Raw genomic sequence first — 26,332 nt, 5'->3', positions numbered from 1 at the left:
GTAGCTGAATGTGGCTATGTCTCTTGATACAGGAGAAATGTGTCCTGTTTAGTAGATGTCTGAATAGAGGATTCAAGCGGTAAGGTAGCTCTCATTACCTACCAAATTTGCTAACTAGAAATGATGGTAGTAGACCAGTTGTAATTAAGGACCAATAAGGAGGAGACTGAGTAGGTATAAAACAAGCATTTGCAATGCAATAGGTCTCACATTTTCGAGAGTTTGGCATTGTAAATGACAATACCTTTTATGTATCTGTTTTGATAATTAACACATAAATAAAAGGCATTGTCATTGACAATGCCAATAGCGCAAACTCCTGTAAATGTGAGACCTATTTAATTTCAAAGAAGCGGCTGCCATTGTCCCGGGCTGCTTTGAAAGTAAAAGCGTGCATGGCGCGCTGAATGTTGCAGGAAAGCATGACGTGCCTGCAGTAGGAGAAACTTGTTAAAGAAAATAGTGCTTACAGACTAAATAAGACATACCATGTAACAACAGAATTAAAGGGGCAGTCCTCATGGGAGGTTACAAATGAAGACAAGGCAGTACTAAGGAGGGACTAACAAGCCTGTTAACGAATCAGACGCCAGCATTTACAACGGCCAATGACACAAGCCAATCAGAAATTTGGGCGGGGCTTCAAGTACATACTCAAACACAGCATGCCTCACAGAGCAGCGCATGTGCTGGCCAGGCTCGACCTAAAAAAGGAGATCAGTGAACCTCGTGTGGAGTTGTTTGATATTAGCCACTCTTCTGAGGAAACTTGAGGAAGAACTTTGATTTATGACCGCATTGTGTTCAGAAACACAAAATGCAGTCATTACATTCACAAAAGGGGTGTGACTTGCACACATGTTCTATGTATTTCTAATACTAGCTCATTCTTATGAGTCCATGAAAAAATATATTCAGGTTCCCGTAAGGTGAAAAATATAGTGTCTATTATTTCATTTGATTTCTTCTGTTCAAAAACATTTAATTAACTACTGACTGACCAACATTTTAGTTTATGAAGGATATGTCCCTAGCTGTTTGAAACAAGCATTGGGAGAACCAATTGATCTGGCCTTTGATGGCTGCCCGCAGAGCTATTGGCTTTGCCAATCTTTGTGCACACGCAGCAACTTTCTTCCAATGGGATTTTCTCATTCATTTTTTATCAATAAAGTAGGTTGAAAAAACTTTAAAACATGGCTATACATGCGTGCTTATGCATAGCTGCCAAGGGTTCAGATTGCTTATGTGTAACATTTTCATAATTTCAGTCTAATTATGAGTGACATTCCACAACTATTTGTGACATTTTCTTGCGTGCAAAATCAAGCAAAGAAGTCAAGGTAAACATATAAATATCAGAAATTACACACATTTGAGCAACGCAAAACTCTAAGAAAATTTTAAACCTGCTGCAAAGCACCAGAAATGGAAGGGCACTTGTGAGAAGCTCCAGTGCGGAGTGGGCCTGAGTCAGTCTCATGACATTGAACAGAACTCAACTTGTTGTGCAGACACTCAGTGACTTCAGAGCTCTGGGCTACCAGCTGTTAAGTTACTTTGTGCAGACTGTCTGCAGACACTGCTGTGCAGAGCTGGGCAGTCTCTCAGCTAAACCTCAGTTACAGGCTGAATGATGGCGCACCTTCCTAAAAGAATTTAATTAGGAAGCCAAGTGATTAGTATTGAGTAGTAGAGACAATTACTCTCAGTGAGCGCCATTATGGTACGGCCCAACCAGCTGCGAGAACTCCCCCCGGCATCGTCCGGTCAAAGCAGCACCGCAGTCCAGGACCCCGACTCATGCGGCATTCATCGCTGCGCCAGCAGTGGACTGCAGTCAGTGCAGGGTGGTGGGCCATGCTGCTGAGCACGCACCACCACTCTCACGCGATGGCCGTGCGGGTCCCTCTAAATCATTTATGCTGGCAGTGAGTGTGTATCGTGGATGTTGATTGGGCAAATTAAATCATGAGACTCAGTCTCGGTGTGACGTCTGTGACTTTGCTGCTGTAATTCAGTGAAACATTTAAGCCAGCGCAGGCCAGGGCAAGCTGCCTGAGCCAGCCCGCAAGCATGCTGCAGCAGCACTCACTGCCATCTAAGACCTTTGCGCAGTCATAGGTACTTCGCAGTGCTCCAGCTTGACAGCTGAGGAGGTGCTATAAATGCATTAAGGTTCATTGCAGTGCGGTGATTCGGACCACCACGCTGAAATATGTTAGTCTAACACCTGATGTGTGGTACTTGGCAGAGCTGCTCATGCAGGGATCGTCATGTTTGAACGTTTTTGCAATAATTTTACATTCTTTACCATTATAAGATGGCTGACTCATTAACATACATTGGCCATCTGGAATTCTAAAGAATATTAGGGTATTCAAAAATCATTCAGAACTCCTATTTGGAGATCTGCTGAGCAACACATCAAGAGCACTATACAGAAGATATGCTACTGCAGAAGACCTGTAGGGGTTTCAGATGACTAGAGGATCTGTTGGTATTGACTTTTCTGGTGGTCTGTTTTCTGCTTGCCAATGCCTCTGACTTCAAAAACCATAACTCTCTTCAAGGGAGAACAACACAATATTTATTGATTGCCTATAGGCAGGAATGTTTTAGTGGAGGAAGAGGCATCTTCCTGCACAAAAACAATCCATAGAGGCGCTGTCCTCTTTCCATGTGTGCTGCAGAATGCAGGACACATAAAAAGAGGAAAAACCGAGGAGAATTAAAGATATTTCTCCTCATTACGCCTTACCTGGGGAGGCATATCTTTTTGGCACATTCCCAGGTTTACCAGGTTTGGTATATCTGTGAATGCATCAGAAACCATGGCATTTGCATAGGAACACCCACTGCAACACCCATGGAACAGCTTCATCGCGTAGAATGAGGCAACGCAGCGATTGGCGCTGTGCTGCCTTACTCCAGATTTATGAGGCCAGCTTTACGTTGCTTCAGAAATCTGACTCAGTGCCCTGCCCCACAGTTTGAAGTACAAACTGGACCAGAAGCATTATAATAGGAGAATATTCTTGTGGTAACAGTACATATTCTATCAATGACCTGCTTAATGGAGCCAGTCTGAACCTTTTTTTATTTATTACAAGAAGTCAAAAAAACACACAGTGCATGTGCTGTGTGTGTTTTCTTACCATTATTCAGGAGGGAAATTAGTTGAACAAATGTTTAATGGAATGTGTTTCCCCCCTAGGTACTGTGGTGATGAGCTCCCCGAGGACATCCTTAGTACAGGTAAATATACTATGTATTTAAATGGCAGTGCTGTGCTTAATTTAAGTTTCTAGGCGCTGGAAAGGAGAACCATTTCTTTTGTGCTTCTGAGGTGGTGATTCCAAATCTGGTTAGGTGATCTGTTCTACTGCATTAAATAGGACTCTGGGGTGGTTTTAGATAGGGGGATCTCCACCCTAGTAGTAGGAAAGTTTTCCGAGTATACAACGCATCATGCAAACAAACATTCCATATGTGCATTTCTAGAAAAGTGTCCCTAACATTCAAATGTAATTTTCCGATGCCATTTCCCACTTGCTGCACATACTTTTTTAAAGCCATTGACTTCAATCAATCAATCAATCAAGAAATTTGTATAGCGCGCTACTCACCCGGAGGGTCTCAAGGCGCTTTGGGCCATGAGCTCATTCAACCCCTGCTGTACAGGCGTACCTGGGGTACTCTCCCATGTTCGAATCTTCATGACAATTTTCCTACCACAAAAAAAAATTATGGAAAACATTACGTTCAATTTTTGGAAAGGTAATTAGGAAAACACCATATCCAAATATACTCCTTAGATCAGTTTTCTAATCGGTATCAGTTCGATCCTCTCTACCACATTCATCCAGAAGGCTCTGGCGTATCGCGATTTCTAATGATAGCACTCAGTCGCTAGTTACAAGTGGGTTGGTAAATTCCAAAATGTGTGATAACAACTGCAACGCATGTTGCAGGAGCAATGTGTGTTCTGTTATCCTGCCTGCATCAGTGTGGGCAGGGAAACGGAACACTTGTCTGTTCCCATGAAGCGAGAGCCTTTTTTAAGCTCCCGCTAGCTTGGGGTAGACTCTGTGTTTGCTCCCGTTTGTAGGAGTTTGGAAATGCTCCTGCCAGATGGGAGCAAACAAGCTTCCCTGCACTTGCTGGTGAGAGCTCCCTGGGTACACAGTAAGTGAGCCAGCCCCAGGGATGCCATTAACGGCCCTGCCCCCTTATTTGTTCGTTTCTTTTTAACTTCAGGAATGGGGACTCAGTCCCTGAGTCCTGTAATGGCTGACAGCAAAATCTGCAACTCAATGATAAATGTGCCCCTTAGTACATAGGCTCCTTTACAAAACGGTCGATAAAGAAAGCTATTTTTCCTTTTTAAGCAGAAATATACGGGCTGACAATAATTCTTTTGAATCCATGTTTCATTATGATATCTCTCACAATAGGGCATCTTACCTCTTAAAATGTACGAAAGAAGTTGCTTACCTATAGATATTAATGGGGAGATTTATCATTGATTTGTTTTGCACTTGCACAACGCAAGGGGGCGCAAGGGTGACGCAACTATTAAGTCAGATTTATCAAACGACGCAAGACCACCTTGCGTGGCCCGGCATGGCTTGATAAATGATAAAAGAGTAACGCAACGCAAATCGCTGCTTTACTCTGCCCGAGACAGGCATTCCATGGTGAAGCGTTGGTGTTCCCAAGCATCCACCCATGGATTTTGGTGCATTCCCAGATTTCCCATTGCTGGTAGACCTGGGAATGTGTCAAAATGCTATGCCTCCCCAGGTGAGTTGTAATGAGGAAGAATATCTTTATTTCTCCTTGTTTTTTCCACTCACTATGTGTGATGCATTATGAGCACACATAGGAAGAGTAAAATGGTTCAGAGGATTATTTTTGCGCAGCAAGGTCTCCCAAGGGGGCCTGCATTGGCGCTAGGCAGCAAAAGAAATGGAATGCATCGTATCATGTTAAATATGGCACATTTCTGCTCTTTCACGTGCTGCGCTGCTCCGTGTGAAACAATGATAAATCTGCCCATAAACTTGACTGTATTTATATGAAACACGATTATATTCTATCCAGTCTCATACCATGCAGGTCTGAGGTTTTAAATGAAAAGAGAGCAGATATTTACTGATCAGAAGGTATATAGCGCACTCTTGTGGTAAATGCAGGTAAAATTGAAATCTCATGATTGCAAAACATGAAATTGTCTGGGAACGAATGGACCAGAGTTTTGCAGAGAAAGCGCTAGAAGTGGAAATAGATACATTTATTTTAATGTATTTGTATGCCAGAATGAAATATCACCTTATGGCTTATTAACATATACAAATGCAGAATGCCCCTCCGAGGAACTGAAACAAAAAATCATGCAAGTCACTGGTATTAACCAAGCATTAAGAAAGAAAGCCAACCAGTCAATGTCATCTTAAGGATTTTGAGGGCCAAGACATATTTTTGTGGTCCCTATATGTCCAAAATGTAAATTTCATTACCCGTTCCTTGTTAAATCAAGCCCGCTTGAGGCCAAATAATTCTAAATAAATAATAATCTCTAACAGGGTCACACAAAAACAGTTCAAACATATCTTGCCCAGGGAACCCAAAAATCCTTAAGATTATACTGGGTAAAGAGATGGTGACTTAGGGAGAGGGTTGGTTGAAAGGGAGGGATGTTTAGCTAAATAGGATAGAGAGGGGTCAAATAAAGCGATCATTTTTGCAGGGGGGTCATTGGATGGTGCGGGCCCTGGGCAATAGCCCACTTTGCCCATTACTTAAGACGTCTCCTCACCCAGTGTCGCTTTGCAGATGCTTGATGTTTGCCAATATTGTTTTTTGCCAATGAGGCGCAAACAGCGGCACCGATCATCCTTGATGCTCTGCTGTGGGCTCTGGGCCCACATGCTAGGAAAAAGATCACACAGACACAGTCTGTATGCTACTAGAACTGCCCACCAGCACGCGCACTTATTTGCAGGGTCACCTGACCGGTCACACACACTTCAAGGAATTTGTTTTCTGGTTTGTATTAGGCTTAGGTAACTTTACAGACATATTGCCAGGATTGGAGGGGTTCTGTGGGTACACAATACCTGAGGTGGGGCTCAATGATACCATCAACATCACCTCTACGATTTACTAGAGACTCTTGATATTATCAAAACATTGCTATTCAGTGCATTTTTAAATCGTCTTCAGCAATAACTTTGCCACACCTTTCACATATATTACTTGCATTGTTTTAGGAAAATGTGGACAGTTTTCAAATACGCGTTTAACATCATTTTCACCAGCGGTGGATGGGACTGTGACTAGAGTCAAAGGAGCATTAAAATCTACATCCCTATACATAGCCAATTTCAAACAAATAGCATCTGTAGCTAGGAGAACTGGGGTCCCACTATTCCATATTAGCATTGGTCCCCAGCACCTTAAATGTCCTTGGCAGTATGCGGGACGGGCTGGTCAAAAGACAGTACTGGAATTAAGGGCCATATTTATCAAGGGTCGCCTTGCTTATGCACCACGCAACGGAGTGCAAAAGAGACACGATCCTTGACATGGGATTTATCAAGCTAAGCAAAGCCACTTTGCATGGTCCTGATTAGGTTGATAAATCCAGAGTAAAGCAGCGCAGCACAAATCGCTGTGCTGTGTCCCTCTGCCCCAGAGAGGCGTTCCATGTGTCGTGAGTGGGTGTTCCCACGCAAAACCCATGGATTTTGATGCATTCCTAGATTTACCATAAGTGGAAGACCTGAGAATGTGCCAAAACTGCTACTCCTCCCAGGTGAGGCGTAACAATTAGAAATATGTTTAGTTCTCCTAGTCTTTCCTCTCTCTATGTGTGCTGCATCCTGCAGCACACATAGAAAAAGGAAGTGCCTCAGGGGATTATTTTTGTGCAGGAAGTTGCCCCTTCCTGCACAAAAACCATCTTGCTAACAACAGGTACCCTTGCACCATGGTGAAAGAGTGCCCGCATTGGAGCTAGGCAGCACATTGTGCACTAGTGCTGGGAAAAGGCAGGAATGTGCCATACAGTGTTAAGTACAGCGCATTCCTGCTCTTTACCTATCACGTGTGCAGCGAGGTGACTTGCTGTGCTGTGTTGCGCTGCGTGATAGGATAATTATTTGGCACTAACTAGTTCAATTATGTTCACACTCTCACCTCGGTATAAACAATGCATACAGGCAACATCTGCACTACACCATAAAACAAGCATTTCTAAAACAGATATTTTCTTTTCTATAAGCATGCCAAAAGTATTTGTAGAATGCATGTTAAAATTGGCATGCCTTAGCCATTAGAATGTTTGGATCATTAAACTGTTACATTGTGGATCTCTTCTTTAAAAAAAAAAATTCTTTTATTACCATTCAACAATCAAAATAGTTCCGCAACGCTGAATCCACCAGATTGTCTTTCATCCTCACCATTTGCTCACGTGGTGTTTGCGTTATAAAAGCGCTAAGAAAGTCATCAGTATGACTTAATATTTGTGCAGTGACAGAAGGGCACCAAAATTCATAAAGAAGCACTGATAGAGGACACTGTATCTGTGTCGCCGTGCTCCAGACACTAAAACTGGTGCAGACATTGGAATTGACAGGGAGACCCCTGAACTCAGGGAGGCGAAACTTGGCAACTCTCGATTGGCTCCCCATACGTGACCGTATCCTGTTTAAGGTGCTGTGCATTGCCCACCGCATAGCACAAGGAAAAGGTCCTGCCTATCTCCAAAAGCTGCTGGCAATTCATCGCCCTAAGCGTAACTTGAGATCGCTTGGAAGTATGCAGTTTCTGGTACCTCGCATCTATAAAGCACGCATAGGAGGGCGTTCCTTCAGATACTTAGCATGTAAACGTTGGAATGAACTCCCTGTTGAACTCCATATGGAGCCGTCTGAAGCAAGCTTCCTCTTGACCCTTAAAACGCACCTCTTTCCGAAGGACTAACCCTGTAGGGGTGTCTCCACTTCCCCCCTTCTTTAGTTGATGATCCGTGGTAAACTACTTGCTCCTGGCTGGACTGTATCCATAGCGCGGGGACACACTGATATAGTGTAACCAGGTGCTCTAGAAAGGTTTTTATTATTATTATTATTATTATTATTATTATTAACACATACCTTATCATGGGCACACCAGCATAAGGAAAATTATGAGTGTACCCAGAGCCTGGCACACACACTGCAGCACCGACAATATAACATTTTTAAAAGCACTAATGGACTGGGACACTGCAATGGGTACTGATAATGGCGCATTGAGATGGCACATCATTACATACACAAGGAGGCTGGTATCAGCGGACTGGCACACCGCTGCAGAGATAAAGATATGGGAACGCTGATGTTAGGGCACTGACACTTGGGTCACTAGAACTGGTATGGCCAAATTAACATTAATCGTCGCGTAATGACATGAAACACAGATATTCTGGCAGTGGTACAGAGCACTGATGGGGGGCACTGATATGGGGGCATTGGCACTGCCATGGGGAGTCTGACACAGGTACTGGAACAATGACACTAAGGCACAGATGTGGGACACCTGGACTCTGACTGACCTGAAACACAAGTACTAATGACGACAGTGGAACAATGATATGAGGAAAATGGATGGGGGCTGTGACGTAGGGACATGAAGGCTGTGGCAGATCCAATCAGACTGCCATTTGAATGTTGATATTGGAATTGTAGGCACTGAACTGACACGGGAAACCAGAGTACGAAACACTGAGGCAGACACTGACATGATATAAGAGATAAACTACCCTCTGCCGTACATTTTAAGGATATTGCAAGTCACCAAGGAGTTTCATAAGCATATAGAGGAATGAGGCCGAAGGCTGAGTTCCTTTATAAGGTTATGGAACGCCGATATAACTCCCATATAACACATGGTCACACCATCAACTTTCTCATAAACCACTTAAAACCTTGGCGCATAGCTTTTTCATATGAAAGAGCAAGAATGTTTTCAAACATAAAAGAAAAAATAGAACCTCCAGTGCAAAATTAAACACATCAAAAACCGCTTAGATTTTTGTTGCAAAGTTATATTAGAAATAGTTCAATGTAAGTCACTTTAGAAAAAAAAACACTGCAGTAGCTCGGAACGTGTAGAAACATGCAGAAAGTTCTACTTTTTCTCCATCTAAGAAGTGCAGAAAATTAACATATCTCTCTTTGTTATTGTAAGCTATTAAAATACAGCAGAACAAAGATAAGTAATGTTTGTTTATTGCTTTAAACAGCTGCTTTATTTATGCGTTGTAACCTGACCTGTCTTTCACCTCGGTTGCTGGTTCTGGCAGCGGGCATTGTGACGTCAGAACTCAATTTTAGTGTCCTGCCAGGACACAGTCTAGTTGTTTGCAGTGTAACCCTACACTAAACACCCACCCACCACAGACGTCACTGGGTCAGGTGACGCTGTTAATAAAAGACCAGAGCGCACGTGCTCGTGGCCAGATCTGCTATCCCCTAACTGGTGTCCTGTGTCTCATTCCTTCCACCATGTGGGCCTAGGGCCCCAACACTACACTGGCGACGAGGTCGGTAGTGAAGCCCACGCGTGCCACTGCCAAAACATCCCGGAAAAAGGGGGAGAGAGCTGCCCGCCTGCAGGGCACCCCATGTAGCAGGGCGCAGCGCGCCGAGAAGCCGGTGGGCACGTCGGAGCCCCACAGCCTGCAGCGACCGTGAGGCCCACCGCACCAGCCTTCAAGGACGAGCCGACCGGAGCCCACCCGCGTCAGCCACCACCAACAAGCACCACCAGGGAGGAGCGGACCGCCCAGTGCCCACCTGAGACGGCCGCGAAGCAGAGACCCCCACCGGAGAGGTGCACCGGCCGGACGGAGCCCACCCGCCACGACCGCAGCCCAGGACCTGGCCTGTCGGCCGAAGGTGAGCCGGGAGCGGGAGGTGACTCCCCCGGAAGACTGTGCACCAAAGCGGAGCCCACCCGCATGGCCTGCGTGGAACGCGGCCGAAGATAAACTCACAATAAGGCAAGGCAAGCGGAGCCCACCCGCGGCCTGCCTGCAGCGCCCCCCTCCCCCACCGCGTGTGTGAAGTGCGGCGGAGGGGTGAAAGACTGTGCCGAAGAGCGCCTAGACGGGCACAATGCTGCCGTAAATAAACTGACACTAATGCAGAGCCAGCGGAGCCCACCCGCGGCCTGCCTGTGATGCCTCCTGTCCCCCGCCGCGAGGGTGAATGAACATAATTTATGCAGGACTCGCGGAGACTACCCGCGGCCTGCCCGGAGCGTCCCCTGTCCCCGCCGCGTGTGTGAATGGAGGCGGCGGGGTGAATAGTCCCCAAAGAAGCACCAGGAGCTCGAGCGGAGCCCACCCGCCGCAACTCGAACCCTCCACATCGTCCCACAGGCGGGGATAAGACCTGCGGCAAAAGAGCGCCGGTGCGCGAGTGCCCCGCCAGCAGTTTTACCCCGTGCACCTAGAGCGGAGGAGAGGCTGCGGTGCGAACAAACTTAGCAATAGGAGTGCCCGCAGCGTGTGAGGAGCTGCGGGACACCAAGACATAAGGCGGAGCCCACCCGCACCTGGCCGTAGCAGTGCCAGCACTCACACGCTACCCTAGCGAGAAAAGACACAGCAAGAATACGGAGGGAACTGGCTTTCACCCCTCCCCCCCCCCCACGAACTGACAGAAGTGCTCTCCCCGGGTGATCGAGGGGAAAATCCTCCGGCAGACCCCGACACCTGTGCAGGCAGCGCTGTTCCACAAACGAGGACATGCTACATGGAAGTACAATAGAGACAGGGAAAACACAGGTGGAAGCAAAGCTGCCAGCTGGTGGCATTTCAGCAACACTGTACCTTCCATGCAAAGTGAGTGATACAACACGAATGCTCAAAAGTAAGGCAGATCCAGAATGTCTAGGAAGACGACACGCCAACAGCACAGAAGCAGTACAGACTGCTGCTAGCCCATAGAAAGCGCAAGGTTGCATGACGTACCAGTGGTGCCAGGCCACCACAGAACTTCAGGAACGCCTGCCAGGACGCATTGGCAGAAGCACGTGACCGAAAGACGCAGTCCACCAGGGGAAAAGAAAGAAAGGTCACTGCAGCCCTGCACTAGTGACACCAAGCGCGCCACAGCAAAGCAGACTCCCAGCAAGGGGCAACAGACTGAGTAGCGCCCCCAGGGAAAGCATCTAAACTCCCGCAGCAAGTAAGTGCGCAACCACACAAGAAACACTACACCCACACGCACCAGCAAGGAGTCGGCAGTCGCCACTTCCAACGCAACGTGGGAAGAGGCACGAATGCCTCAGCGAGAACTCAAGCACTGACAGAATGTCTAGAGGGAAACGACTGCCAAGCACTGGAAAAACGTCCAGGGGAATAACTGTTGCGATCAAAGGACGGAGAGAGCAACGCCGCCTTGTGGCCACAGGCACTCACTGCAGCCTCAACTACTCCCGCCAACGGCCAAAGCAGCAAGTCCCTGACAACAGCCAAAGCAGCAAGTACCCAACGACTCGCAACAGGCGTCCAAGAACTCCACACCCGCACGCCAGGACCGCGCAGCACTGCGCCGGAACGTGCCAGGAATCAGGAGCACCAGAGTGACGCTGCACAGCGACACGCCAACGCCACGGGACAGCACACAAAGGTCCCCAACAGAGACAGCGATGTCTCTCAGCAACCGGAGCGCCATCGTCAGCACGCATGGCAGCATGCACCAGAGTTGCACCAGGAGCGGTGACGCAACCCTCCTCCGCGCAGACAAAGCGCACCAACGCCAAAACACCGTGACGGTGAATAGCAACCACAAGGAAAATAGCACAGCATGACAACTCATGCCCAAGATGAAAGCCGACCACCCAGTCTGGTCACCAAGGAAAGAAAAGCAGCAACAGAGAAGATCGCGACAACTGGTCCAGTCAGAGAAGAGAAGAACACCATGCCGGAGAGCTATGCCCAAACCAGAAAGAAACAGGTGGAGTGCAAGCCGCCTGGGGAAGACTGGTCGGGAAGGCCAACGACAGCAAGAGGTCCAGACAACGTCGCAAGAGGGAACATGGAAAGGAAGGGCGCGACGCCATAAAGAAAAGGAAGAAGGGACATGAAGATACGACGACAGGTCTAGTCACCAAGCCAAGTGAAGACAGTGTCCTACCACATGGACAAGACCAAGGGGACGACATGTAGAGGGCCCGCTACATGGAGAATCCTAGTTAGCATGAGAAAGCAAGAAAGAAGACCTGACCGCGTCGAGGAAGAGAACGTAGAGGAAGAATGGAGAATCACAACATCACTCCACAGAGGAAGAGAGAGAACCACAGCACACAGGAACATCGGTGCTGTCCAAGGAGCATTGCAACAGTCAGCACACAGGAACATCGGTGCTGTCCAAGGAACATCGCAACATCCGTGTGGATCCCAGTAATCCCTACAACCTGCATTAGAGGAGACCAACCACTGAAGAACCGCATGGGTGCCCCGTGAACCTGAAGCTTGCCGAAGCAGAGCATACCCGAGCACTAGACAATCAACCCTTGTGGACTACACAAGACTCGACTGTGGCCATGTCCGAAGTTCCGCAGCGACCCGCACAGCCCACGTGATCAAGTGGCAGTCCAGGGGACAAGGGCCTCGGCCGCATGTCCTGTGAGAGAGGAATCCGGATGGGAGAGGTGCAGCAGCGGCAGCTCCACGACAGGCAACAGGAAGCATGAAGGCCCCAGGTAAACACCTAGCACCGAGAAACGGTCTGTTGAAGACACTGAACCCATGTCCTAACAGCAAGACCATCCTGGCGGATGACATCAACACCCCCGAGGACATCATGAGAGACTTGGCGGTGAGTCCGTTGGCAGTTCAGCAGCGACGCCTTTGCGCGGCTTATGCGAAGCCCGCACGGCCCACCCGGTCCCATCGTGTCCGGCAAGAGGGTCCTCCCAGCGTCTCTAGTGAGAGAAGAGTCCAAGCAGGAGAGGCCAGTCTTCGAGGCTCCAGTGAGAGAGGAGTCTGGCAAGGAAGGCAAGTCGGAAGTTACTTGGCCGGACGGAGATGTGAAGGCATCAAGATCAGCAAATCCAAAGAAATACCTCTCGTGCCATAGTCGTCTCCTACAACCAACAAGCGTTGTCATCCACTGGACTAGGAACACCTGCGAGACCCCTCAAGGGTCACACCCATTCTGCTCCCAATGCTCCAAGTGATGAACACTGTATATAAGCGTCAACACAGCAAGACAAGGATGATCTGAAGTACACCGCCGAGGTGAAGCTCATCTGACTGACTTTGTAGTCCTGGAACTTTCAACATTCTCCCAGCTGATCGCCTGAAGAAGATCTGGTGGGGCTATCAAATGTTATTGTTCTGTTTTCTTGCAGGTTGGACATTCGCTTTTCCTTTCATTAAAGTTTGGGAGGAACGTAGTGTCCTGCCAGGACACAGTCTAGTTGTTTGCAGTGTAACCCTACACTAAACACCCACCCACCACAGACGTCACTGGGTCAGGTGACGCTGTTAATAAAAGACCAGAGCGCACGTGCTCGTGGCCAGATCTGCTATCCCCTAACTGGTGTCCTGTGTCTCATTCCTTCCACCATGTGGGCCTAGGGCCCCAACACTACACTCATCTTTTCTTTATAAGTGGCGAGTGGGTGTGTCACAAGTCACCGATTATAAAGAAATTTGTGACTGCTGTTTTTACAGAATCCCATGTCTACAAACACTGATATTGGATAGTAGCATGGGCACAATGACACTTACATGAGTCCTTAACAACTTACCAGTAAGTCAGGGACAATGACGAGGGATACTGACAGCGGACTCTGGAATTGACATGATGATGCCACACTGTTACTTGAAACTAATGATGGCAGATAACATTGAACCCGAAAGATGTGCACAGACAGAAAATTACGCAAACAGTATATAATGGATAATGGACGGCCCTGCACAATGCAGTGGAGATCAGGGACATAAGAACAGGTAAAGCTATGGCATCAGTCAAACAGCACATTCCTCCGACACCCCTCATATACAAGAGTGCATACCAGAGTCAGATTATACACTTTACAAATATTACCTAACTTTTAATTGTGTAGGAATGAAAAATGAAGTGGCCAATATTGCAAAGCATGGTGAGTATGAAAATGTTCCATTATCTTACCCTGCCTGTGAAGTCTGGCTCTCCCCCTCTCATTTTACACTGTGCCCCTTCTATCCTTAACACATTTATATTATTAAATCTCATTAATATTCATGAGGAAGGTTGCAAATTGCAACTCAATCCAATTGGTAGCTATAACTGGGATAGTGACATACAAGGTGTAGTGACGGAGCCACCCGGCCCGTTCACGTACGCTCTACACGCACCCACGCACCCCGAGGGTAGGCTCGCCCGAGGGTTTAAATAAAGGGGCTCAGGACCGCTCGGGATCTTGGCCCAGTACGTCACTTAAGTGTGCGTGTGTCCCTTATTTGTGAGGCCCAAGCCTGCGGCATCAATTAGTAACAGCGAGTGTCCTGTTAACCACAGACACTATACTGGCGACGAGGCGGGTCTCTCCCACGCCTCGCGGTGTCCCCACCTGGAGTGCTACCTGGTGCCTGTGGTCGCAGCCGGCAGCTGCCACCGCAGTCCCTGGTGCGTGTGCGGTCTGCGCAGCCGGCGTGCATGTGCTCCTCAGCGGGTGCCCACCCCGCATGACTCTGGTTGCCTGGATCGGAGGTGCGCCGGCGTGTGTCTCCTCAGTGGGTGCATCCCCCGCCACACGTCGCTGCCAGCTGTCATCTTCAGCGGAAGCATCAGCGCCACGAGGTGAGGCCAGCCCTGCTCGTGCATGCATGCGCCACCCAGTCCTGCAATCCCGTCACTCGCGCCATTGCGCTTAAGCCTTGCTATATCACGGCCTGGCCTCGCTCCCACAGTCACGTGGTCGAGCCGGCGGGCGAAATACAAGCTAATCACCGCATGTCTGCCGCCTGGCTGCGCGTTTGCCCTGTACGAGCACGCTCATTGTGCACATAAGCACAGCAGCCCTGCAGCATACCTGCACAGCGGCCCATCAGGCCCAGGAGTGAAAGGCCTGTGCAGCGGGACACACGCAGAAGCCACGCACAACCCTGACTCTTGGTCCTCTGAGGAGGGGACTAGCCCCCAGCGTGGGAGCTCACACCTGAGCCAGTCAAGCCACTCAGCCAGCCCTGCAGGATGTCCAGAGGCTCCCCTGTTCTGCGCCAGCAGCAGTAGAGCGACCTTGATGTGCGCATAGTGACACCACACCCACGTGTGCCTGCCCCACACGCCACAGACCAGTGAGACATCCACTCTAGGACAAGCCCTACCCCAATCAGCGTCACTGGTCATCACCGCCCATGCACCGCACCAGACAAGCCCGCAGGAGAGAATAAGCGGCCAAGATGCCAAGAGAGGATGCTCTCCCCCGGTGGTACAACCGTCACCCCCTCAACGGGTAGGCTCACGCTCGACCTGGCCAGGCCACAGCTACCCCTTGACCGCCCTTCACCGAAATCTCAGACCCGTCCACAGCCGCGGCACGCTGGAAATCCTGGATTGGCTGCCTAGACCATTACTTTATTGGCGTGAGAGAAACTGACGCGAGGGTAAAGAGGTCGCTCCTCATGTGCTACAGAGGAGGCGAATTTTATTAGCTTTTTGAGACGTTACCAGATAGAGGGGCAGACAATGACTATAATGGGGCAGTCGCGGCCCTACACTGGCATTTCGATCCCCAAATAAACCCAGATTTTGAGCGTTTCAAGCTCCGGCAGGCACGACAAGGGGAGGCCAGGACCATCAATATATTCTAAGCTCACCTAAGGAGGCTTGTAAGCTCCTGTACGCTGCCAGACCAGCGGGAGGAGATCAGAGCACAGATCATCCAGGGATGTCGGTCAGTCACGCTGCGATGCCAGGTACTATGACAACCTGGAATCAGTCTAGATTAGATCCTCTTGCACGCCAGGTCCCACGAGCTGTCCACCGCTCGCTCGGACGAAATGGAGAGGGCCCTCAACCGGCCTTCTTCGCAGCCCGCATCGCCGCGACCACCCACGATTAAAGAGGAGAGAGTGGATGCGATTCAAAGAAGACCGGCTCAATCTAGAGGATCCACGAGGCCTCCCCAGAGGAGTACATGCGGAAACTGTGGTTTGGATCACCCTCCAGCGGTGAGGTGTTTCGCAAGACGAAAGGCGTGTTCCCAATGTGGAAAACTCAACCATTTTGCAAAGGTCTGCAGGAGTGGAAGAGGAAGGAGCAACGCCCCCGGCCCACGTGGGCTCTCGACGGCGGTGAGGCAACTGATGCTGGAAGACCCAGTAGAGTAAGTGGACAACCCCCCACCAGGGTTTGGCCTAGAAGCTGAAGATGACAATGTGTTCTTTGTGTCATTCGTTGGCCGGAAAGGAACAATGCGCCGACCACCGCCCATTTGCACCATCACCGTAGCGGGGTCTCCTGTAAGTGCCCTCATAGACACTGGAGCATCAACCAACGTGATGGACAGTGACCAGTATGAAAAACTATCGCCACGCCCGCCACTCCTACCATCCAAGGCAAGGATATACATGAATGACGGAAACAAGCCGCTTCCTCTATGAGGAGTCATGGAGGTCGAAATTACCAGCGAAGGCCATAGTCTCAACACAAAGTTCCACGTCACGGAAGGAAAATGAGGCACACTCCTCAGCTGCCATACGGCGGAGGACTTTGAGTTAGTGTTCTTTGCGAACCAGGTGCATGATCTGCATGATTGAGAGATGCTGAGAGACTTTCCTATGCTGTTTGAAGGCATTGGGTGCCTAAAAGGGAAAACGTTCAAGCTGCACGTTGATCCAACGGTCCGACCGCTGGCTCCGAGGCATTGGAGGGTGCCATTTCACTTGCGGCCGCAAGTGGAGGAGGAGCTGGAGAAATTGGAGGACTTGGGGTGATAGAGAAGGTGTCGGGCCCCACACCGTGGGTATCTCCTCTAGTCGTAGCCCCGAAACCAAAACAGCCTGGAACCATTCGACTCTGCGTCCACATGCGCCTACCGAACAGGACTGTGAAGAGAGAACGTCATCTCACACCCACGAGGGATGACATTTTGGCCACCCTGAACGGCGCCAAATGGTTCACCAAACTCGACCTCAATGCCTGCTATTATCAGCTGGAACTCCTCCCAGACAGTAGGAACATCACAACATTCTCCACTCACGTAGGACTGCGTCGCTACAAGAGGCTGAGCTTTGGTGTCTCTTCGGCCACGGAGGTGTTCCAGAATGCAATAAGGGAGACCCTTACAAGGCATAATAAATTTGAGCAATGACATTCTCGTATTCTCCAAGACATTAGAGGAACACCATGTAAACCTCTGGGCCACCCTTCAACGACTCGTGGAAAACGGACTCACCCTGCACAGAGCCAAGTGTTTGTTCTATCAGGAGTCAGTGGACATCTTTGGATTCATCTTCTCCAGAGAAGGGCTGCGAGTGGACCCGAAAAAGGCGGCAGCCATACGATCTGCCCCGAGACCCACGTCAGCCACTGAAGTCCGGAGCTTCCTGGGGATGGCCATATACCGTGGCCGGTTCATTCCCAACCTGACGTCCCTGTTCGAGCAGCTCTGTGCCCTCACAAAGTCCGGTCAACCGCGGGTCTGGTCTGCAAAGGGAGATCTGGCATTCCATGCCATCAAGGAGGCCCTCATCGATGACCGAGTCATTGCATACTTGTAATAGTGGTGAACGCAAGTCCCGTAGGACTGGACGCAGTCCTGATGCAAGAGACCGAGTCCAAGGAATGGGTCCCAACTGCGCATGCCAGCAGGGCATTGACTGCAACTGAAATGCAGTACACACAGATAGAGCGTGAGGCCCTGGTCATTAGATGGGCGTGCCAGCACTTCCATCTATACTTGGGCATGAATTCTGAGTGGTCATCGACTACAAGCCTCTTGTCTCTCTCTTCGCTGGCACAGCTCGGCTTGCTCCTCCCCGTATCGAGAGGTGGGCAGTGCAGCTGCAGGCATACCGTTTTGAGGTGATCTTCCGTCCGGAGGCAAACAACCCTGCCAACTTCCTGTTGCGGCACCTCGGCCCGACCATTGCTGCCCATTGCACCGGCCGACAAAAACTACACTGAAGAGTTTGTCAGGATGGTCTCTCTCAAAGCATGCCCAGTTGCCCTCACGCTAGAAGACATCGGAAAGGCAACTGAACCAAATGAGTGCCTTGTCAAGGTCAAGACCACGTTAGCCAACAGGAACTGGTGTCACTTCCTAGACAGTGTCAGCTCCCTTACTGCGGACGAAAGGCTATTCCGACAACAAGTGTGGAGAGTACAAAGCGAACCCAGCGAAGGTCTTCATGGAGTCATATTGCGTGGCACCACACTTGTGATTCTGAGGAGCCTGCAAAAGGAAGTGGTCCGTCTAGCGCACCAAGGTCATCAAGGAGTCTCAAAAACAAAGCCAGGCTGAGGAGGAAAGTCTGGTTCCCGGGGATGGATGCCATGGTCGAGGAAGCCATACGCACCTGTCACACCTGCAACATCACAGGTGGTGACCCTGCACCCCACCCGGTGATCACAGAAGATCCATGTCTGAAGCCGTGGTCCAAAGTGAGCATCGACTTTTGGTCATTTCCGGACGGACGAAACACCCTGGTATTAGTTGACTCCCACTTGAAGTTCCCGGTGGTGGAGGTAGTGTCATCAACAGCGTTCCACCACGTCAAGACAGCTCTGGACCGCGCCTTTGCCATGATGGGACTACCCGAGGAGATCAAGTCTGATAATGAGCCACCGTTCCAGGGGAGAGACTTCCAAGAGTACCTGGCCTCTAGAGGCATTCAACACTGAAAGATCATGCCACAGTGGCCCCAGGCGAATGGGGTGGTGGAGCGGTTCATGCATACAATGAACCGGGCCCCCAGGATCGGAGTTGAGAAGGGAGAAGATGCCGAGCAGTGCCTTCTGCAATTTCTCAGTGCCTATCGTCAAACCACGCACTGCACCACCAAGTGTGCGCCAGCTCACCTAGTGTTTCGGAGGGCGGCAAGAGATAGTGTTCCTGCGGACTCATTGTGGAGTAACCGGGGTTGGATCAAGGAGCGGCCCAGACCAGAAGGAAAGCATCTAACGATAAGGTGAGCCAAGCTCGAAGAGCGCAACCAATGAACATTCAAGTTTGAGACCGAGTTGTGGTAAAGGACCGCCAACCCAGCTGGAAGTATCGCACCCTGTATGAGCCTGAGGTGTGGAAGGTCATCAATGTGCACAGCACCATGGTATCAGCCATGCGAGGGACTCGCGTGGTCACAAGAAACACTTCATGGTTCAAGAAAGTTGCGAACGGGACGACATCTACCGACCAAGTCATTGAAGATCTGGAGGAAGGAGATGGGGTAGTCACCACGGACACCCCTCTTGGCAGCCCGGCTGGAAGAGAAGTGGAAGCGCGTGGAAGATTCGCAAAGCTCTAGAGCCGTGTCCTCCGAGCCGGGGAGGGACACGGAGGGGTCAGAAGCAAGGAAGAACTGCCGGAGCCAGAGGTATGGTCTCCGGCTGAACCCAACTCCCAGCCAGAGACTGAGAGACTTTGCGTGGTGTACAAAGAAAGACTGAACAACAACCCAAAGGGTCTCTGTATCTAAAAGATTGGAGGGATGTAGTGACAGAGCCACCCGGCCCGTCCAGATATGCTCTACACGCACCCATGCACCCCGAGGGCGGGCTCACCCGAGGGTTTAAATAAAGGGGTTCAGGACCGCTCAGGGTCTTGGCCCAGTACTGCACTTAAGTGTGTGTGTTCCTTATTTGTGTGGCCAAAGCCTGTGGCCTAATTTAGTAACAGTGAGTGTCCTGTTAACCACGGACACTACACAAGGGACAGACGACCACCATGTCTATAAATGTTGTAACTGCCTAGAACCCTGGTCTATTCAAAACAAAACAAAAAAGAATCTATAAATAATAAAACATCCTGATGGGAAGCATCATGATGGAAGATACCAGACACCACATCTTGGGAGTAAGCAATATTTGGATGGTTTACGACCTGAATTCAGGTCACAAGCCATTGGTCCCATGCAAACCAATTCAGTATTTGGAAAGGACGCCCATATCACACCTCTTACAAATTGCAAGTCAGTATCCAGTTGCAATTTCGTTTTAGGAGTTGGTCAAATTTCCCAGACTCTGAAATGGGATTTGTACATTCCAAAAACTTTTTTGCTGTTACCACTCCGAATCACAGCGTTTGTCACATAAAATAATTTGTTCATCTGGACGTTTTCGTCAGTAAAAAGCCAGCAATTATGGGTTTAAATCCAGGAAAATGCATTTGGATTCCCCATTGTATTCGTCAACATGCATCCCCCCCCGTAGTGACAGGACTCATTGTTAGTGATAGCTGTAGTATCAGTAACAACGGTGGTGGCATAATCAGCACTTACAACCGGGTCACTCTTAATGAGGACCTTAGTGGCAAAATTAAACTATATCTCCCAGAATTCAATTCAGTTTTAGCCACTAGGCCACGACTGGCCGAATGGGACCATCTTAACATGTGGCCAGTTGGACCCTGTGGCGATCCTATTGTATAGCATTGGATTGGAAGGAATTTCCTGAGGCATATGGCGGCTGAAAAAAGCCCTACCGGCATAAATGGGATGGATTTTCAGTATGAAAATGGAGCACTGCACACTAGCCTGCTCATGTTTCTCCAGCATTTCCTTATATTTTAATAAGGGTTAGTATTATCATCTAATTTTGTATATTTATTTATTATCACTTAATTGATACTGGGACTAAATTTAAGCAAGAAAGGCTGAGCTGACTTTGCAATAATTTGTACCTACAGATCACACACAAACCCTAGCTAATAGGGATAAACGCACTGAGCTATCTTATCACAATTACCAAAGTAAACTAAATAACTTACAAACTGAGGGCTATCAGGATCCGATGGCTTTTTCACATGGCTTGAGGCAAGCAAGTTGTTCGATACAAGTATCTCAAACCTCTTGACATACGTTTGTACTGTCAAATAGAGAGGTATGACTTTCCAGCTGAGATGTGTAGTACTATCCATGAAAATTACAGCAGGCCTGTTGTTTAATGTTGGTTCTGCCCAGTAAATGTATGGCATTCTTTGCTAAGAAGGGGTTGTTCAGTCAATAAAAAATAAGTAAAGTCGCTTGATAGAATATGATGAAACTAATATTGTTGACACATAAGGGGTTATTGACTTATTAATAACAAATAGATAATGAAAGGTTAATAAAATCCAGTGCCATACTATAAGAAATCCTTTTTGAAAACGTGATACATAATAAATTAAATATTATATTATGATTAAAACAATGTGTGTTCGGCATAAATGTTCAGAAGGAAAAAAAAGGTAACCACATTAAGATGTATCCTGGCTTATTGATCAAATTTGAAGTGTGCATAGTATCATCTTCCTGGTATCAAAAAGCTTCAGTTCCCCCCACCCGGCCACCTGGAAACTGCATAGCCCCCTTGACCCAGTCCACATGGTGGTGAGGTCCAGGAGCTATTTCAGTTTCCATAACTGTACTTTCTATAGTCGCAGTGATGAAAACATGAGCTCTCTAGTCAGCCCCAGTGTGTGCATGTGCTTTTGTCAAAGTTCAAGCAGCTGCTGAGAAGGTGTGGCAGTCCATACCCAAGCAGTGCCTTTGTAGAGTGTCTCCATGCCTGTTTGCACACTTGCCTTTGTAGAGATTCCTTACTGTATTTGTTTGCTGATGTGGTAACATCAGTCGTTCATTGACGTGCTTGGTGAAATGTGTGTAAACTCATCTGGAAAGTCATCCGACATAAATTGCGTGTCCTAAATACTGTCTGCAAAAATATCACCCCATTGTCGTTCATAATAGAAAGTGTTTGCCCAATCCGACTACATTTTTGTGAATGATATTTTTGTGAATGGACAGAAAACTACCCCGGGGGATGAAGTCCCTGGAGCCAATGAAGACTCAAGGTATGGGATTGCTGGGGCCTTGGAAGGGTTGCGTGAGGCGGGCCGTTTGGCCTCCCTCCCCTTTTTATCATATTTGCTGGGCCCGGGAATGGGGTCCAAGGTGCCAATTAACGGTCAGGGAGGGAACTGCACACCTCCCTCCCCTTTATATATATGTTTTGGCTCCAGAGTTTGGGTTACTGGGGTCTGAAGGCCAATTCTATGCTGTACGCAAGTTGGGTTGGCAGCCTGCTGGGGGTTTGGCCAGGCGGATGGAAGCAGGCCTAGCCCTATGGCCAACCCCCCGCTGTGCATGGCCAAAGGCTGTGCACAGCGTGGGTTGGCTTCCAGCGGGTAGCTGGAAGCAGGGCCTGGCTGCAAGGCCCTGTGGCTAACCACATGCTATGCACTACCAAAAGCTGTGCGCCGTGTGTGTTTGGCTGCCTCCCGGAGGCTGCCTGCGGGGAGTTGGATGCAGGGCCTGGCTGTAAGCCAACCCAATTTTGCGCACAAAGAAAGACCATGCACAGCATGCGATTGGCTGCCTTCGGAGGGAGTTCGCTGCCTGTGAGGGGGTTGACTGCCTTCAGGTGGGCTGGCCACAGGGCAGCTCTGTTGGCATCCCCCTGTTGTGCACTGCCAAAGGCTGTACGCAGTATGGGATTGGCAGCCTGTTCAGGGTTTTCTGCAAGACCTGGCCTCAGGCCAGTCCCTCAGGTAACCCCCTGCCACTCCTGGCTTTTGGCCATGCAATGCCATATGCTTTGTGAATGGTAATCAAATATTACTTTCCGTAAAAAAAAGAAAACTAGAAATTAACTAAAAATACCAAAGCTTAAAGTAACAATCTAGTTAGGTGAATATATCAGTGACAACATTTATGTTTTGAACAAAAATAGAAAACACTGAAATGTACCAGTCCCGCCATGCACTGTTTATGATTTCACATATTACATCACCCATGACATCTTCTATGACATCATTTATGACATCACTCATGACATCTCTGATGACATCATCTAAGCTTCTTTTTGCCACACTACCCTATAAACTAGTATGGCATTAGAGGCCTGGAAGTAAATACAAAGCAGCTCAGAATAATATGAAGCATCATTAATACCATCACATATACAACTCCCTTAGGTGTATCAAGCATGTGTTTTGATGCAACATTGACTCTATACCATACACTTCTCGGGTGGCCTAGTTCACACTATCAATCTACCACAGATATATGAAAAATACACACTGCACACAGTGTTCAATGTGTATACAACTGTTCAAAGTAAGCCAAGTTCCTCAAGATACTCAGCATCTGTTCCAAAATGAATGCCCTACTACAGACAGCTTTTATCTGTGTCAAACCTCTCACAGTCGCCGAACCTACAGTGGGAAATTAAGTTGATGAGTAGAAAGGGGTGTGTCTTTAAAGAGGGTTTAATCTATGGAGAAACTTTACTCTATACCACCCTGTTTGCAAACAGTAAAACTCTCATGAGAAAAACACCAGAATATTAACAAGTATCTACTAAGAAAAGTGTACACTCTATGCAACACTTGTCAAGAAAGACACTATTCGCTTAAAATAACAAAGGTCTGAAGGCACTAAAGATTATACTACCTGCAGCCTTCATACTGTGGTGAAAACTTCACAGACAGCCCATCTTCTGAAGCAAAAGAAGCACATATACATACATTAGTACCCCGTGCACACAATTTTCTGTTATGAAGAAACTGTCATGCTGAGACGATTCTGTCTAATAGTTCAAGGCTGCTCACAATACCTACTATGTACTACGTAGAGTCTTTGCCATGTTGGAAATTTGTTCTCCCGTCCACAACATCATAAAGAAAAGGGTCAGCCCACTCCAGCTGTTGGTTAACTTCTTTGTGAGTGGCAACATTCTGTTTGTTCACCAGCAGCATATCTCTCAAACTAGCTCCTTTCAGTGCCAGCTACTACTTTGGCAGTGTCTTCTTTTTGAGACCACCAAAATATTTTTGATTTCAGCCATGTTTTTAACATTGCTCAGTGCTCAGCAACTCCACCAACTATGAAGTTTTGTAAAATCACGACCAACCAAGGAAGCAATGTCAGAGCCGAAACGCTGGCAGCCAATACTAGACCTTTTGGCTTTCCCAATGATTGTTACAAGTCTTACTGGGCAGAGTATCTGTGTGTTTATTACTTGATGCTGCACAGATCTGTGTAACTCTCTGGAGATAGAAACTTCAATAAAAATCCCTCTCACCCAGACATTAATTCCTGTATTTGTGGTAATCATCAAGCAGTTAATCCATTGGGAGAAATTGAAATATAATTTAAATTTATCTACTAGTATGTTTTTCTATTTTGCCATTTGTCATTATTCTTCTTGCAAAGGTTATTGCTCACACTGTTTATGTGAACTAATGACCATAGCAGGTCCATTTTGCATTTGTTTCACAATTACATTTCCAATGATTTTTTGATTAAATAAAATGTTGAGTCATTATCTTGATAAATCTGAAGGCAGCTTTTAGAGTCCAAAATTTTTCAAACAATGGATATTGCCTGGTGGATAGAAGAGATGTTCAGAAGTGCAGATTATTTGAACGCACCAGGATGTAAACATGATGGGTAACTTTGCACTTCTTTCTTATTACAGGGAACGTGATGACGTTGAAGTTTTTGTCGGATGCTTCGGTCACTGCCGGCGGTTTCCAGATTGAATATGTTGCCCTGAACCCACACACAGAGGCAGAAGAAATAAGAAAATCAACTGAAATGCCGGAAACAATTACCTATACCTAGATCTGATGAAGAGGCAGCCATGTTTTAGTTTGATCTGGAGATTAGCTTTGAAATGTGGCATGTGGCATGCAAAAGATGTGACAGTGGCATGCAAAAGATCTCAAAGCCTCAGCGTACAGCACAACGAAAAGCAATAGTGAAATCGAAATTTGAATATGAATTTGTAACATATGCTTTCAAAGACATTGCATGCGGATTTCTATGTTGTTAAAAGGAAAGATGCTTGTGGCCAACGAAATAGTGTCTTAAAAGAAAAAATGTCACATACAAGGTATCATTCACTATCAGGGCAGTTTTATAAACTTTATTTAATCCTCACTCGAGACAAGCAAGCATATTATAAAAATAAAAAAGCCGAATGTACAAACCATTTTTATGTACACAAACTGTCTAATTTAGAGTTTTCAACCGCAAAATAGGTGTTTCCTATATAAAAATCATATTTTATCAGTCGGTAAACTTTTACCAACTCCTTAAATTCGATTTGCGACCTCATGAAGCTGATTCACTAATTGGAAGTGGTGTGTTGTAGGCTTCCCTTCCAAATACTGAATTGGTATCAGATGTATCAATATTTTGCAATCGAAATCCTGTAACAAAATATGGAAACATTGCTGACTCCTGTGTTGGGGTGCTAACTTATTCGCAAAAGGTAATGGGTCCCTATGGCTGCAAAAAACAGGATTTGTTGAGTAGATAGTAGTCCATGGGACCACTGCCAACTCTCACACTATTAAAACAAATCTCAGCCCTCTTTTCCTTTCAGGCAAACATTCTGCCTTTATAAAAATGTTTACTTTATTTAAAAGCAGTCACAGACATGGTGGTCTGCTGACCATTGAAGGCCACCATCCCTTTGAGGGCCACCAGCCGGGTTGCAATTTGTGGTCCACCTCATTAATATTCATATGGACGGTCAGATTACAACCCACTCCTAATTTTACAAACTGACCTATCAATAAATAAGTTGGTTCATAAAATTCTAGCGGAAGCAAAAATACTTCTGGCCCAAAGAGTGCTTGGGGTATGGATTTGTTCTGGCGACTATGGTGCTGTGGAATTTTCCGTATGTATTTTTATATAATAAACTTCATGTGTACCATTCCATTGTAAAAACTTTTCTCATTCTACTTTATTATTGTTAAGTATGTTATGTAACAAGTATAACAGAAGTAGACTTACACATGTAGGAGCCTATATCAATATGAGCTCGAAAATGTGGGTTGAGACTTATTTAGTTTTCCTAATGCCCTGGAAAGTGGACTGTCATTTATGGTTCTTGTGTTAGATTGTTGAAGGTGCCCAAGGAGGGAAATTAATAGCAAGGACACCACCTGCTGTTCAAAGAAAGATCCTCACCAATGTAATGAATAATATAAAAGATGTAGTGTTGGGCGTGGGATCAGTTAGGTACATGTTACCTGAGGGAATGGACAGTAACCATCTTGAATAAGGCCAAAAAAGGGACCAGGTGCTCACTCTTACTCTGGTCGTATAGAAAAAAGCACTGCT

General features: G+C 47.5%; 1 protein-coding gene across 2 annotated transcripts in view; it reads left to right on the top strand.

Moving 5' to 3' along the window:
- Positions 1-25,929, top strand: part of TNFAIP6 (TNF alpha induced protein 6) — a 254,345-nt gene extending 228,416 nt beyond the window's left edge. The window contains exons 5-6 of one of the 2 annotated variants that reach the window (XM_078683864.1): positions 3,218-3,258; positions 24,675-25,929. In XM_078683864.1, the coding sequence (XP_078539990.1) occupies positions 3,218-3,258; positions 24,675-24,820 (187 nt within the window). In that variant the 3' untranslated portion in view covers positions 24,821-25,929. The remainder of the gene's footprint in view (positions 1-3,217; positions 3,259-24,674) is intronic. The other variant, XM_078683865.1, reaches the window with a different exon arrangement.
- The last annotated feature ends 403 nt before the right edge of the window (positions 25,930-26,332 follow it).

The sequence above is a fragment of the Lissotriton helveticus genome, chromosome 3_1 (assembly GCF_964261635.1).
Source record: "Lissotriton helveticus chromosome 3_1, aLisHel1.1, whole genome shotgun sequence".
Classification (NCBI taxonomy): Eukaryota; Metazoa; Chordata; class Amphibia; order Caudata; family Salamandridae; genus Lissotriton; species Lissotriton helveticus.
This window is presented reverse-complemented; position numbering and strand designations above follow the sequence as displayed.